Source organism: Belonocnema kinseyi, chromosome 8 (genome assembly GCF_010883055.1).
Source record: "Belonocnema kinseyi isolate 2016_QV_RU_SX_M_011 chromosome 8, B_treatae_v1, whole genome shotgun sequence".
NCBI classification, from domain to species: domain Eukaryota; kingdom Metazoa; phylum Arthropoda; class Insecta; order Hymenoptera; family Cynipidae; genus Belonocnema; species Belonocnema kinseyi.
In genome coordinates this window covers 106,292,441-106,305,249 of record NC_046664.1, presented here as the reverse complement: position 1 = coordinate 106,305,249, position 12,809 = coordinate 106,292,441, and the positions used below count along the sequence as shown (strand labels likewise).

Below are 12,809 nucleotides of genomic sequence, written 5' to 3'. Positions count from 1 at the left end.
ATATAACTTCAATCGTTAAAATCTGCTCTCTAACATTCTCTCTTCAAAAGACAGTCCGTAATTCGGGTTAATCCTGGTTTCAGCAGCACGCGTGGTGCCACCAGGTCAAAATGAACTAAAGCTCGTGAAAAATAAAACGAGGAAGTCTTGACAGCTCGAGGAAGCTTTCAGGGGACTTCTACTCATATAACAGATACTGCGGAATTTCGTTTTGCATATCGTAGAATGCATTCTCGCACGGCAGACTTTCGGGTCTGAATGCAGATTCTGGGTAGCTCGAAGTATAATTCCATATATATCTTAACAAGCTTAGACTTCGGAAATAGGGATAATAACAAATCGATTGCGTTTATTAATATATCACTTCGTAGACGGTCGCCTTCTTGTCACCGGAGCCAGTCACTATGTATTTGTCATCTGTCGAGATGTCACAGCTCAACACTGAGGATGATTCCTTTGACTGGAAATAAAAAAAGACAAATGGAATAAGATACTATGTTGGTCAAGTTCTAAGAATAATGAAATGAATCTTACAAACATTAAAAATCCGATCATTCATAACTAAACAAGATTTAAAATTGGAAGCTTTGATAGTTTATTCAAAGGTCAGAACTCTGTTTAATTTCGAAATGAACATTTTCGCAGAATCACGTAATTTAAAACTTTTACAGTACAGTACATAACAGAACTTGAAAAATGTTTTCACCTTTTCTGATGAACTATTTAAATATAACAAAAGAAATTTAAATTAAGTTCAATTGGTCGTCTAATATTACAATTTCAAATTACACTTAATGTACATTTTACATTTTTTTTTAATTACGAAAATATGAAAAAATCTTTTGGCTTAAATGAGATTTGAAATGGAAACAATACTCATTTTATTATAAAACATTCGAAGTTCAGATGTTAAAATGCTTTTAGCAATATTAATTAATATATTGAAAATCATGTGCATGACGCTTCAATTAAATATTCAATTGAAAAACAATTTCATTTGGTTTCAGATCATTGATTATAATTTAAATTTATTTTATCTGTACCTTAGGGAAAAAATTACAAGACATATTTTCAAAGTAAAAGAAGAAAGAAAAAGAATTTCGTCGATTTATTAAAAGGAAACATTTTGCTTAATACAGAAACTTTTACTTATTAGCTGTAGAGCTGAAGGCAAAATTAGAATATTTAATTTCTGAACTAAAATAACACTGTAACAGAATTTCGTTTAGTTGGTGCAACGAAAGTCAATTGAGAAAAGTTTTTCAAGACTTTGGGACTCAAGTGACTTCTAAATGACACTTAACACCTGATTCCATGAATGTTTAAATTATTAAATTAAAATTTAATTTAGAACAGCATTGTTAGTTTTCCTCGAAGTTATAAGCATAAAAATATTTAAAAATTAGTAACATTCAACAAGTTTAAGTAATTGGATTTTCATTTTGGGCATATGCTTTTTTCTTTATATTTAAGGAAGTTTGGCCAATCGGGCGGATTGGAAATGCATAAAAACATGGTTTTATTTTATATTGAATTAGTGGAACCTTTTTTCTTTCAACTTGCACATATTGAACTTTAAATTTCTTCTGTTTGAAGCAAAGAAACATATCATTCAAAAAAATTGGAACTTGGATAAATTTTTGTCAAACCACAACTTTTTTTGTTTCGGCTCAAATAATTCAATCAATTACAGCATGTTCACTCCACCCTAAAGACTAGTTCTCTCATTCTTGAAAACAAAAGGGTCTTTATTTTTTACATCTGATTTGAAATAAGTGAAAAATGAAGATTTTAAAATTTTGCACTCAGTATCGGATACTTGAAAAGCCTTATGAAATCGTCTGAACCGTAGACAGAGATTTGGAACTTGAAACTTCTAAAAGATAAGAGTGACTTCAGATGTGAATAGAGTTCGTGAGTGAAAAGCAATAGCACAAGCGTATAATGAAGTGCGGCACACACCTGGAATATCGAAGCCCCATAAGGTGTACGCCAGGCATTAAGTAGATTATCCTTTCCAGTGGACACGAACCACTTGCCACAGGAAGCAAAGCGAAGTGACAGAACACAAGACTCGTGCAAATGGAGTTGATATTTGTCGGGTTTCGTAGCGTGAAGTACTTCGACATTGGAGTTCTCCATTCCCACAGCCAGCCATTCTCCCGTCGGGCAGTACCCCAGAGAGAATATTTGTGACGTAAAGTCGTGTTGCTGCAATTGCCTTCCTTCCCTGAGATCCCAGGACCTTACAGTATTATCTAATCCTCCAGTCCACAATTTCGACCCATCAGCGGAAATATCGATGCAAGAAGCTCCATCCGTGTGTCCCTGGAATTGCCTTACAAGAGTCTGATTTTGCAAATCCCAGACGGCGATGTTGCCGTCACTGCAACAGCTAAAACAGACCTTGGAGTCTGGAGATATCGCCAGGGCGTAGCAAGCTGGGGCTGACGAAGTTAATTCAGCCTTGATCCTAGGCGTAGGACTCGCCAGATCCCAAATACTGAGATTACTTGCTTCCCCACCGACAATGAGAGTTCTGCCGTCCGGCAAGAGCTTCACAGATCGGATGTAATTATCCCGCTGCAAACAGTCCAATTGCGAGACGGGCTTTGCACTACTGTTGCCTCCTTGACTGATGTCCCAGACTTTGACGCAACCCTTGCCGCCGGTGTAGACGTACTTTGTCGGATTGGAGATCGTTACCGCGCACACGACCTCCCCGTGGGTCAAGGTGTTGATCTGACGAGCGTGCCGAGGAATGCCGGCTCCGATCAACGCGTCAGGTGGGAAAGGCACGGGCTGCATCTGACCTTCACTCGATACGTGGAAGCTGTAAGCTCTGTAAACAGAAAGAATAATTAGTTTCTGTTCTCTATTTCTTTCCGGGGAATGTGGTTTGTTTTAATGTTTAATTAACCCTCTTGTGTGAAGAAGCGGATACATTTCTTCACATTTTCCGGATGGCCGTTTTAAGCAAAGAAAAAAATTCCCGGTCATTTTCCGGTTCACAAAGATTTTTCTCGGCCAATGAAATTACAAAATTTGAACTCTAAAGCTACACATTTTTCCATTTGAAGTCATAAAAACTGAGAATCTTATTCATTTACAGTTATAAAATGGAAGTTACTAACACTTTGCAACTGAACAGTTTTAAATCAAATGCAGTTAAGCTGCAAAATTAAAATTAAAAAAAAAAAAAATTATGCCATTGTAGAGTTCCAAGATTCAGATTCACTTTCAAAAATATAAATGCAAGTTATAATTTTCAAAATTACATCATTTTCAGGAATTTAATTATTAATTTTTGTATATTCATTTATATTGTAATATTATTATTTCAATTTTTTATTTCTAATAGTTTAAAAATCCTTCATATGCTTCAAAATATTATTTTAAAATATTGAAGAATGTTGTTTCACATTTTTTGAAATTTTATATTATTTTGGAAAAATTTTCAGAACATCTAAACATCTTTTAAAATGATACAAATTTGTCCTACCATTTTTTTAAGTCCTGCCAAATTCAAAAGATTTACCAAATTTATTTTTGATAATTTTGTAAAACTTTTGATATATTCTCTTAAAATGAATTCTTTAAAATAAAAAATCATTTTTAATTTTTCTAGGAATCTTAAGGAAAAGTTTTTTATTCTTTTGAAGCCACACTTCATTTTAATCATTTGAAATTATTTCAAAATTTTCATGAATTTTGAATTTTCAAAACTTCTGAATATCTCTTGAACTTTTACAAAGAAAATTTTTTAAATAGAATAATTAAATTTGTAACATTCGAAGTTTAGTTTTCTTGTTTAGTTTTGAATGTTTAAATTAGAATTGATGATTTTAAATGAACAGTCAGATATTTATAAATATTAAGTAATTTTTCTTTTTCTTAATTAAAAATCTTTTAATTGAATGCATTAAAAATTAAATATTTTAGACTGAAAAAATATTTGAAATTTAATAAAATCCTGTAATTATGTTGAACTAATAAGACGTTTCAATTGAAACATATTAATTTTAAAGTTAAAGTCTGGAAATTCTTAAATTTTTATCTGGTTCCTAATCGTCTTTTAAAACAAATTATTATTAACTTTTTAATCCTTAAAGTACAATTCAAATTTAGCTTCATTTATAATATATAAAAATAACTAACTATAACTAATTTAAGATCATTAATTAATTTATAATCACAGTTTATAAACTGAAAATGGTTTTTTAATCTAAACAGAATGATGTAATTGAAAAGCATAACAATTGAATAAATCCTTTAAAATGAACGATTGAAGTCAAACTTAGACAGATTTTTTCCCCTCAAAATCTGTACAATTCCCGACCAAAAAATAAATTCACTCTCATTTTCCTGTCCAGCGGCCACCCTGTATTTCTTTATTCTGGAAAAGATATATGTACTTCGTTTTAGTTAAATGTGACGCTTTTGATGTGGTAGTTGATTAAGCCATCACGAGGGGTATGAGGATCTCGGGATATCAAAGAGTGGAAATATCTTACATGCATAGACATGAGAAGAAGAAGGAACTTGAAATTTTCATCTTGAATCTACAGATTTGTACTAATGTACATGATTTTATTTCTAGAAAAAAGTATATTCCAAATTAGCTTATTGAAAATGTAAACGAAATTACATGGTCCAAATATTAAACGATATAGGAATAGGTTTTCATTAACTTTTTCAGGGTTGCTACAAGAGTCTGGTTACAAAATTCCATGACTTTTCCAGGGTTTTTCAGGTATAATATTAAAAAAATTCCAGGTCTACTTTTTTTAAATGTAGCCAATTACATTGAATTGTAATCCATTATAATGCAATGATAATAGTTTATCAATAAGTTTTATTGAATTAATTTTAGATCGCAAGAACTAATAAAATTGTCTATATTCAAATTTTTCGAAATTTAATCGGTTAATAAATTTCTTCTTCGACATCTTCTAGTTCTTTTTGTTTTTCCCATTGAACCTTCCATTTCTTTTCATTTAGGGGCACGTGACACAGCTAAATACCTATATTACCGACCTCACTTTATCAGTTCACTGAACGTTTTTTTGAACCTAAGAACTTTTTTTGTAAATAAAATATCGAGCTAAAACTTTGGAAAATGTATTAGAGTAAAATAAAGTACGTTTAGGTACTGCATTTTGGTAGGAACTTCACTGAAAATTATTTCATCTTTTTTCTGAACCTCGACATTTTTTGAACGTTCGAACTTTATTTATACTTAAAATATCGGTCTCAAACTTTGAGAAATGCAAGAGCCGAAAGAAAACTACGTTTAAGTACAAATCTTAATAATAAAAGATGTAAAAAAAAATATTTCAACTATCAATTCCATCGGCATCAGCCGATAACGTTGTACACGAACATACGAACCCTGGCGGCCACTAGACGAGGCTCTAGAGGGTGCGTAATTTCGTGTACAACGTTACCGGCTGATGCCGATGGAATTGATATTTAAAATTTTTTTTTACATCTTTTATTATTAAGCTTTGTATTTAAACGTAGTTCTCTTTCTGCTCTTGCATTTCTCAAAGTTTGAGACCGATATTTTATGTATAAGAAAGTTCGAACGTTCAAAAAATGTCGAGGTTTAGAAAAAAGATGAAATAATTTTCAGTGAAGTTCCTACCAAAATGCAGTACCTAAACGTACTTTATTTTAATCTAATACATTTTCCAAAGTTTCAGGCAGGGATTTCAATACAGGCAAATTAAATTCTTTTGTCTTAAGAAGTTTAAACTATTCAGGAATAAAACGAAACAAGTTCTTGTTCGTTTATTGTTATTTTGATGACGTTTCGCCTGTCATTGTACAGAGCTTTCATAAAGTTCTTGTGGTTGTAATTTTAAAAGTTCCTACACTCAACACTGTATTCTAAATTCTTTTCAAAAATGTTATGATGCTTATCAACTTTTTCAGAGTTCATATGATGTGCTAACCCTCGTCTATACAAGAATATAAATTACATTTTGGATTCCTTTAACAGAATCCTCAAAGGATGCAATGGATCAAAGTACTGAATATGGTACCTAGTTCTCAAAGGAATCGTTTGTCAAGTTGAAGTACGAGTAGGTACTTACGGTTTGCCACCAGGAACACCGAGTGGGCCCATTGGTGCTCTCATTCCTCCGTGAGGATCATAGAGCTGCTGGAGCTGTGGCCTTGCCGGAAATCCGTTAAGAGCTCCCGTTGGATATCCTAGCATATCAACGTGCGGTCCTGCGGGTGGATGATGTGGCGGTGGATAGTGTGATGGGTAAGGACCTACTGGTGAAGCTGGAACCATCGGTTTACTCGAACTCGATGGCTTCATGCCACCTGAACCAGAACTACTTCCACCTGCGAACATATCTATCGTTAGAGACGATAGAACGATAATTAAAACAACAACTCAAATAAAAATAATAAAAGAAAAATAATCATTAAAAGATTTCGAAATTGGTAGAGAAATGAATTTTAAAAACAAAATAAATTCTCATCATCCATACATTTCAAACAAGTACAACAAATATCGCCGAAAAAAGATTTAACGAAGGTTTACCTGCAGACGTGGGTGTCACTGGTTTAGAAATTGGTGTCGTCGGTTTTTCCCTTTCTTCCATTTTTTTGGCAGAGGGGGTACTTGCATTGCTGCTTGTTCCACTCCTGGGAGATGGAGGTGGAACTTCTTTTTTAACCTGATTATTAAGGGGAACATTGGAGGGACCATGTTTATCAAGACCATTTTCTCTCGGAGACGACGTTCCATTGGCAGCAGGACTGTTTGGTCCTTCGCTCGCGTCGTCTACCACAAGGTCCTGGTCACTCTTTTCACCATCGCTTTGCTGAAAAAAAATGTCCAATGTTTTATGGGTCTAATTTGGAAAATATATGGGAAAGATAGTTATTTAGAAAAACAGGATATTTACATGGCCTGTATCCTTATCCTGTTCCTTTTTCATCTTTTTTAACGAAATGTGGTCATGGTTGTGTGGATCCGGTGTACTCCTGGGTCTGCTATACTTCTCTCGGTCCACTGGAGAAATCGAGTTTCTCTGTAACAAACGTTTTTATTCTGATTATAGAAATTTCATTCGATTAACTATTTTATTTAATCTTAGTGCAGTTTCTTTACAGAGAGCTTGTCTACCTTGCTACTTACAAGAATTGATTGCCTCAATGAATAATAGAATAAGAGCTCTAGATACTCTGAATGTAGAATACTGTCAAGTTATATTCAGATCTGGTGCTACGAAAGCTTATTCTCAATAATTTAAGCGCTAGCAAATGTATAAATTGCACTTGTATTATAAATTCGTGGTAAAATTATTTATAGACTTTAGCGATTTTTAGTTATTCATTAACCAGTATCGATGAAATGTACACTGCATCAAAAAAACGTTTAATTAAGAGCGTCAGAAGTGTCCAAGATATTAATAGTTAATTCCGAGATAGAATTATGAAGTTGACAGAGTAGAATTAGACAATTATTAGGTCCGACGATTGCGTCTCCCGTTTACGTGAAATCACTTGCTCGTCCGGTTGTCATGAATGTGGTAGCGTTTCCCTAAACATTCATGTGAAATAGTGTGCATTTCTGCCATCTGCCAGAATGATATATCTGGCTCGATTTGGCACGTTGCTGTTACGTGGGCGTTAACACGGACAGAGCAGGGCATTAAGTGATTTGTTATCAGCCCCGGTTCTAATCGGGCGTAATTGCCCGCATGCATTAAATGTAAACATAGTCAGCTAGATATTATTCACTCTAACGAAGAAAAATTATTTTTTATAAATATTCCTATATATTTAGCCACAACACTAACCGTTTAGTAACACATTTTAGATTCAATAAAACACATCAAAATTAGTTTAAAATCGATTTTCAGATATATCGATTTAAATGTTCCCCAAAAAAATCAGTAAGGTCACACTTTAACAGAACCTACATTTTTTAAATCAATTGCGACACTAAATTTAAATTACATATATCGAAAGAAACTTCTTGTAAGCCATTTTTCTGTGGAAAAAAATCGAATACAATCTCAAGAGTGATCCATCAATTGGTCAGAGTTTGCGTCCCTCCTGAAAGTGAAAAATTATCCGATTTGAATTTCGTCAAACATTGGGACGTATTTTTTCCGGAGTGTATATTTCCCAAGTGTAATTTACTAATCCAGCAAAACTTGTTTTCCGCGTCTCCCGGAGTATCTTGTCTCGTCACCGAACCAGAACGGATTTACCCTCGGGAAAAACATCGCACAACGGGGGTATAACTTTTCACTTTCAGGTTTTTCTCGCGATTAAATGAAATGGCTTTTCGTATTCGCAGGACGGGTAATCCCATAGTAAAATTACTAATACTTTTTTCTGCTTTTCGTCAGAGAATAGGATCGACGGGAATACTGTCGGGGTGTAAATGTTTCTCTAGAGACCGATCACTACAGGATAAAAAAAGGAAAAATACCCAGGATTTTCACATTCTCATACATGTAGTCCTCACAGAAATCCTTTGGAAAACTATGATTCCATGTTTTATCGATAAAAATATAATCTATAAAATAATAAACAATATATATTTAGGAAGAAACAGATTTACAATTTAAATTTCGTGTTACAATGACCTCATTATCAGAGGTTATGTTGAAGTGTGGTTTCACGTTACATTTTTACTGAGAGACTCTAGAACTTAAAGGGGTGTGAGATTCCGGTTTCAGATTTCGATATATCGATTCCTCTTATTCTCGGAAAGTGCTATTCGTAGAGAATTCGGTAATTCCTAGTCTTCAGTTACCCCTTCGATATGCTCATAAATCCACCCTCCCCCCTTCTACCCAAGATGGTAGGGCTCTTGAGCTCAAAGTCGAAGTAAATCTCCGCTTCTCAATTACTTCCTTGCCCTCTCATCGCTTCTCTCTTACCCCATTACCTCCAATCCTTTGTAACCCCCTCCCTTTTTCCACACTTTCTGAATGAACCAAAAGGGTGGGCAAAAAAGCAAGACACACTTTAACGACATTCTCAAGTTCCATCGCGTTAAACTCCAGAAATTACTTCGAGCACCGAGACCGTAAACTGCTGCTGTAGATACGACCCACTAAGAGGAAAAGAGCAGGAGATAAGACGGGTTTCCAGATCAGAGGACAGTATAGCTTACACCTTACAGATTTACCGTGGAAAATATGTTTGCGAAGGAAGAAGAAAATGGCAAGAGATGTTCAGTTGAGAAAATCCGATAAATATTTTTCATCGTCGCTAAAATATGAGTTGTAAAAGTAATCAGAGCAAAATGGTGACAAAACAAATATTGGAATTATAATTTCGGGCCATAATCGCTGATTTCAAAGTTGCTATGCATGGGGGGGGGGATTACGTCACATAGTTTACAATGCCGTAATACACATAACTTTCCAATTTTAAAATTGTAATGAATAACGATTCATGCAGACTTTATTCCTAAAAGGAATGAATGTTGAGTGAAGTCAAGTGGAGGCTATCCTTTTCGAAGTCAAGAGAAAAGACATAGACGTCGAGCCTCGTTATCCAGTAATGGTGAGCCATCATTTATCCAGGAGTCTGCGACCAGTTTATACGCAAGGGTTCTCCGAAAGGAAAGCGAGAATCTCAACGCTTCCACTCTGGTTGGAGATTAAAAAAGGCGAAGTAGGGGAGGTCTCTCGAGTCAAAGCGAACGAAGACCTATCGGCGAGCAAGAGAATCTTAAAACGTGCCGATGTCTCGTCCCCAATGATAAAAAGATTGAACCTCCACCGCCGTAGGATGTCTTTAATTCACGAATTTAAATAAATAGGGGAAAAGCTTCGCTTTCAAGACTCTCCTATCTATTTTCCATTTTATAGAATCATTTTAGAAATAAGTCAATAGCAAGTAATCAATTCAGGCAATCATTAAATCAAAAGCTCAACTCAGCTGAGCAGCAACTATTTCCAATTCCACTAGGTCACATAATGCGGCCACAAGGCCCGCAAATCAATCTTCTCTCTTTGATCACCCCAGAGATCTCCCGCACAATCATCAGTACTAATAAAGTAAGCGCAACTAGGGGTTATTACTGAGGTATTCCTGTCACGCAATCCGAGCGAATGACTCGAGTAATTGAATCGCGGTGGACACTTGTTATATGTAGTGCTTTCTATCTTGTCGAGCGTCTCCTTTTCACATCGACTGGAAACTCGCAACGTCCTTTATAAAATGTGACGCCTGAAAAAGGAGAGCTCGGCGTAGTCTCGGTTGTCGAGGATACAACTTCGTCGCTTCGCCGGTGCACACATCCACCCACAATCCCATTTACTCCAGCTATATGTATCTATGTGTTTATAAGTATGTATGGTTAAAAGGCTGTGTGGATGCACGCAAACTGATAGAAGAAGGTATACACGACGTGTAAGAATACCTAAGTATACTTAGGTACCTACTGCTGGCGGCAACCCTCGAGCAAAGAGGGTTTGTGCTACGATCAATATGGGGTAGGTACGTACTAGGTAGTTGGTGGATGTATAGACTCTATATAGTGTTAGGGCTGACTTGGTGTACAGGCAGGCAACTTGGCAAGGAAGCAGAAGGAAGGAGCGATGGTGTGGGAAAGGTTGGTATTGAGGTTGGTGGTCGAAGCCGTGCCGGCAGGCCATGAGGGTGGTAAGTGAGTGAGCGACTCCTTCAACTATGTCGCATCCTCTCCCTCCTTGGGTGAAGGTATATCTCGAGCCATCGACCACCCACCCACTCTTGCTATCACCCTCGCCTTCCACAATCCGCCTCAACTCCCCAGTCCTCCTCAACTTACCCCTCTCACTGACTCCTATTTCCTCTTCACTTTTCTCACTCTTACCAGCAACAGTTTTCTCCCTCACGCATACTCCTCATGTAGGTATTAGACCTCACTCTCCTTTTTTTCTCTTAGACTTTAAGATTTCTTCTCTGTTACTGCCTCACTTTGCATCCTCTCTTTTATTCATTTACTTCACTTTTTTTCTATTTTTTCCTCACTTAATCAGTTTCTTCTTCCATACTTTTTTTTCATCTTTCCCCGTGCAGAAATTGCCCAACTTATTCCCAAGTTCCGATCTGGGCTCGATCAGATTTTCCACAAAGGGGGCTTTCCACGCAAGGGGGCAGATGGTGTGGCTCGTGTCGGAACCACGTCGGGTCAGGTTACGTTAGAAGAGATTATGTCAAGTTTTCTGTTGTCGTCGTGATATCGTTTTGTTTACATCGAACTTAAAATGCTAAAAGCAAAAAGTGCATTGCGAGTTCGGAAAGAGCAAATTGTTAGTGAGATTTCTTATATCCACAATGAAGATAAGGATAAACTTCCATAAAGCGCTTACCTCCGATTAATTCGAAACTTCATATGCTTGTGTATTTTGACGCGCTGATCACAAATATAATGGTGAAAATACACGCAAAATTGATTTTCAAGGCCAAAATCCCAAAAAACTAAAAATTTAATGTTTTTCCGCTTATTTCAGTCAATTATAAAAATTTACAAAAAAGTTTTAAATAAAAGTTGTAGATCCTTCAATAACACACATTTTACATTCAATATGCTTGTACCCTACGACTGATAGTTTTCGAGGAAATACACGATAAATATGAAAAACTACAGAAATACTGCAAAATGTTTAGCAGTTCGAATTAAATTGTATGAAAAAATGATTAAATTTATAACAATATGTATTTTTAAAAGATATAATATTTTTTACCTGTTTTTGGAATATTTTTAAAACATTCTTCAGATATTTATATTGTCAAGGTCGAATATCATATATTGCGAACTAGTCACTTTCGAGATTAGGGAAGTCCGACTTCATTTGTTCCTCTCAGACTGCACGAAAATCATTTCCATTCCTAAAGTTGTACGTCAACTTCCTGTGGCCTATGCATTCACATTACTTAAAAATATTACTTTATACAAAATATATGAATTTCAGGATTAGTAACATTATATATCAAATGCTTTTAATATTTTCTCGAACATTACCTCACTTTTAAAATCTCATTCCACGTGCCCCATGTGCGTTAGTCAATCAAAAAATATTCCAAAAGAATATTAAAAAGATTAAAAAATATTCATAATTAAAATTCATTTATAAATGTGGGTGTTTGTGTAATAGTTCTAAATTTGAATATTGTATTTTAAAACATTAAAGTTTTCTCGGAAATGCTAACTTTTAACGATAAATTCAAGGAATACAAACAATTCAATAATGTAGAATATTGAAAAATTGGTGTTTTGTAAAACACAAAGTCTGAAAAAAAATTAATAAAAAACTTTTTAAATCTTACTTATTATAGAAATAAAAAATTAGAGGGGCCATATTTGGGCCCCCATTTTGGATGCCCAGATCTGAGCCCTGTTGGGTAGGGCGTTCCATTTACGGTCTGGCGCTAGACAGATTACCCTATCGGGGTCACATTTTTCTCGATCGGGGCCCGACCAGTGCCCCACCAAAATTTCTGCACGGGTCTTGCTGTACTACAACTTTCATCCTCGCTCTCTGTCCATATTCCGGCTTCTCCTCCTCTTTCTTCGTCCCTCACTTTTCTTCCTCTCTTCAGTTTCCTCCAACTCTCTTACCACTCCAAATTCCATCGTAGAAGCCTGTTTTCTCACTCTACCTAGCCACCCCACAAGAGGTTACGAGCCGAGTTGCCTCGGTGAAGACTCCGCAAACCCCAGCTGGTACAAGATTGAACCCAGTGATTCTCATACCCGAGCATCCTTTCAATGCTTGTGGTAGTAAAACCTCCTCGTGAAACATCGATATTAAGTTTATCGTCGAATTCAAGTT

General features: G+C 35.6%; 1 protein-coding gene across 2 annotated transcripts in view; it reads right to left on the bottom strand.

The window, feature by feature from the left end:
• Positions 1 to 209: 209 nt before the first annotated feature.
• The window catches only part of LOC117177948 (protein groucho-like), a 201,259-nt gene continuing 188,659 nt past the window's right edge, over positions 210 to 12,809 (bottom strand). The window contains exons 8-12 of one of the 2 annotated variants that reach the window (XM_033369078.1): positions 6,927 to 7,052; positions 6,560 to 6,842; positions 6,099 to 6,369; positions 1,963 to 2,842; positions 210 to 460 (exon numbers count right to left, since the gene is read on the bottom strand). In XM_033369078.1, the coding sequence (XP_033224969.1) occupies positions 353 to 460; positions 1,963 to 2,842; positions 6,099 to 6,369; positions 6,560 to 6,842; positions 6,927 to 7,052 (1,668 nt within the window). In that variant the 3' untranslated portion in view covers positions 210 to 352. The remainder of the gene's footprint in view (positions 461 to 1,962; positions 2,843 to 6,098; positions 6,370 to 6,559; positions 6,843 to 6,926; positions 7,053 to 12,809) is intronic. The other variant, XM_033369079.1, reaches the window with a different exon arrangement.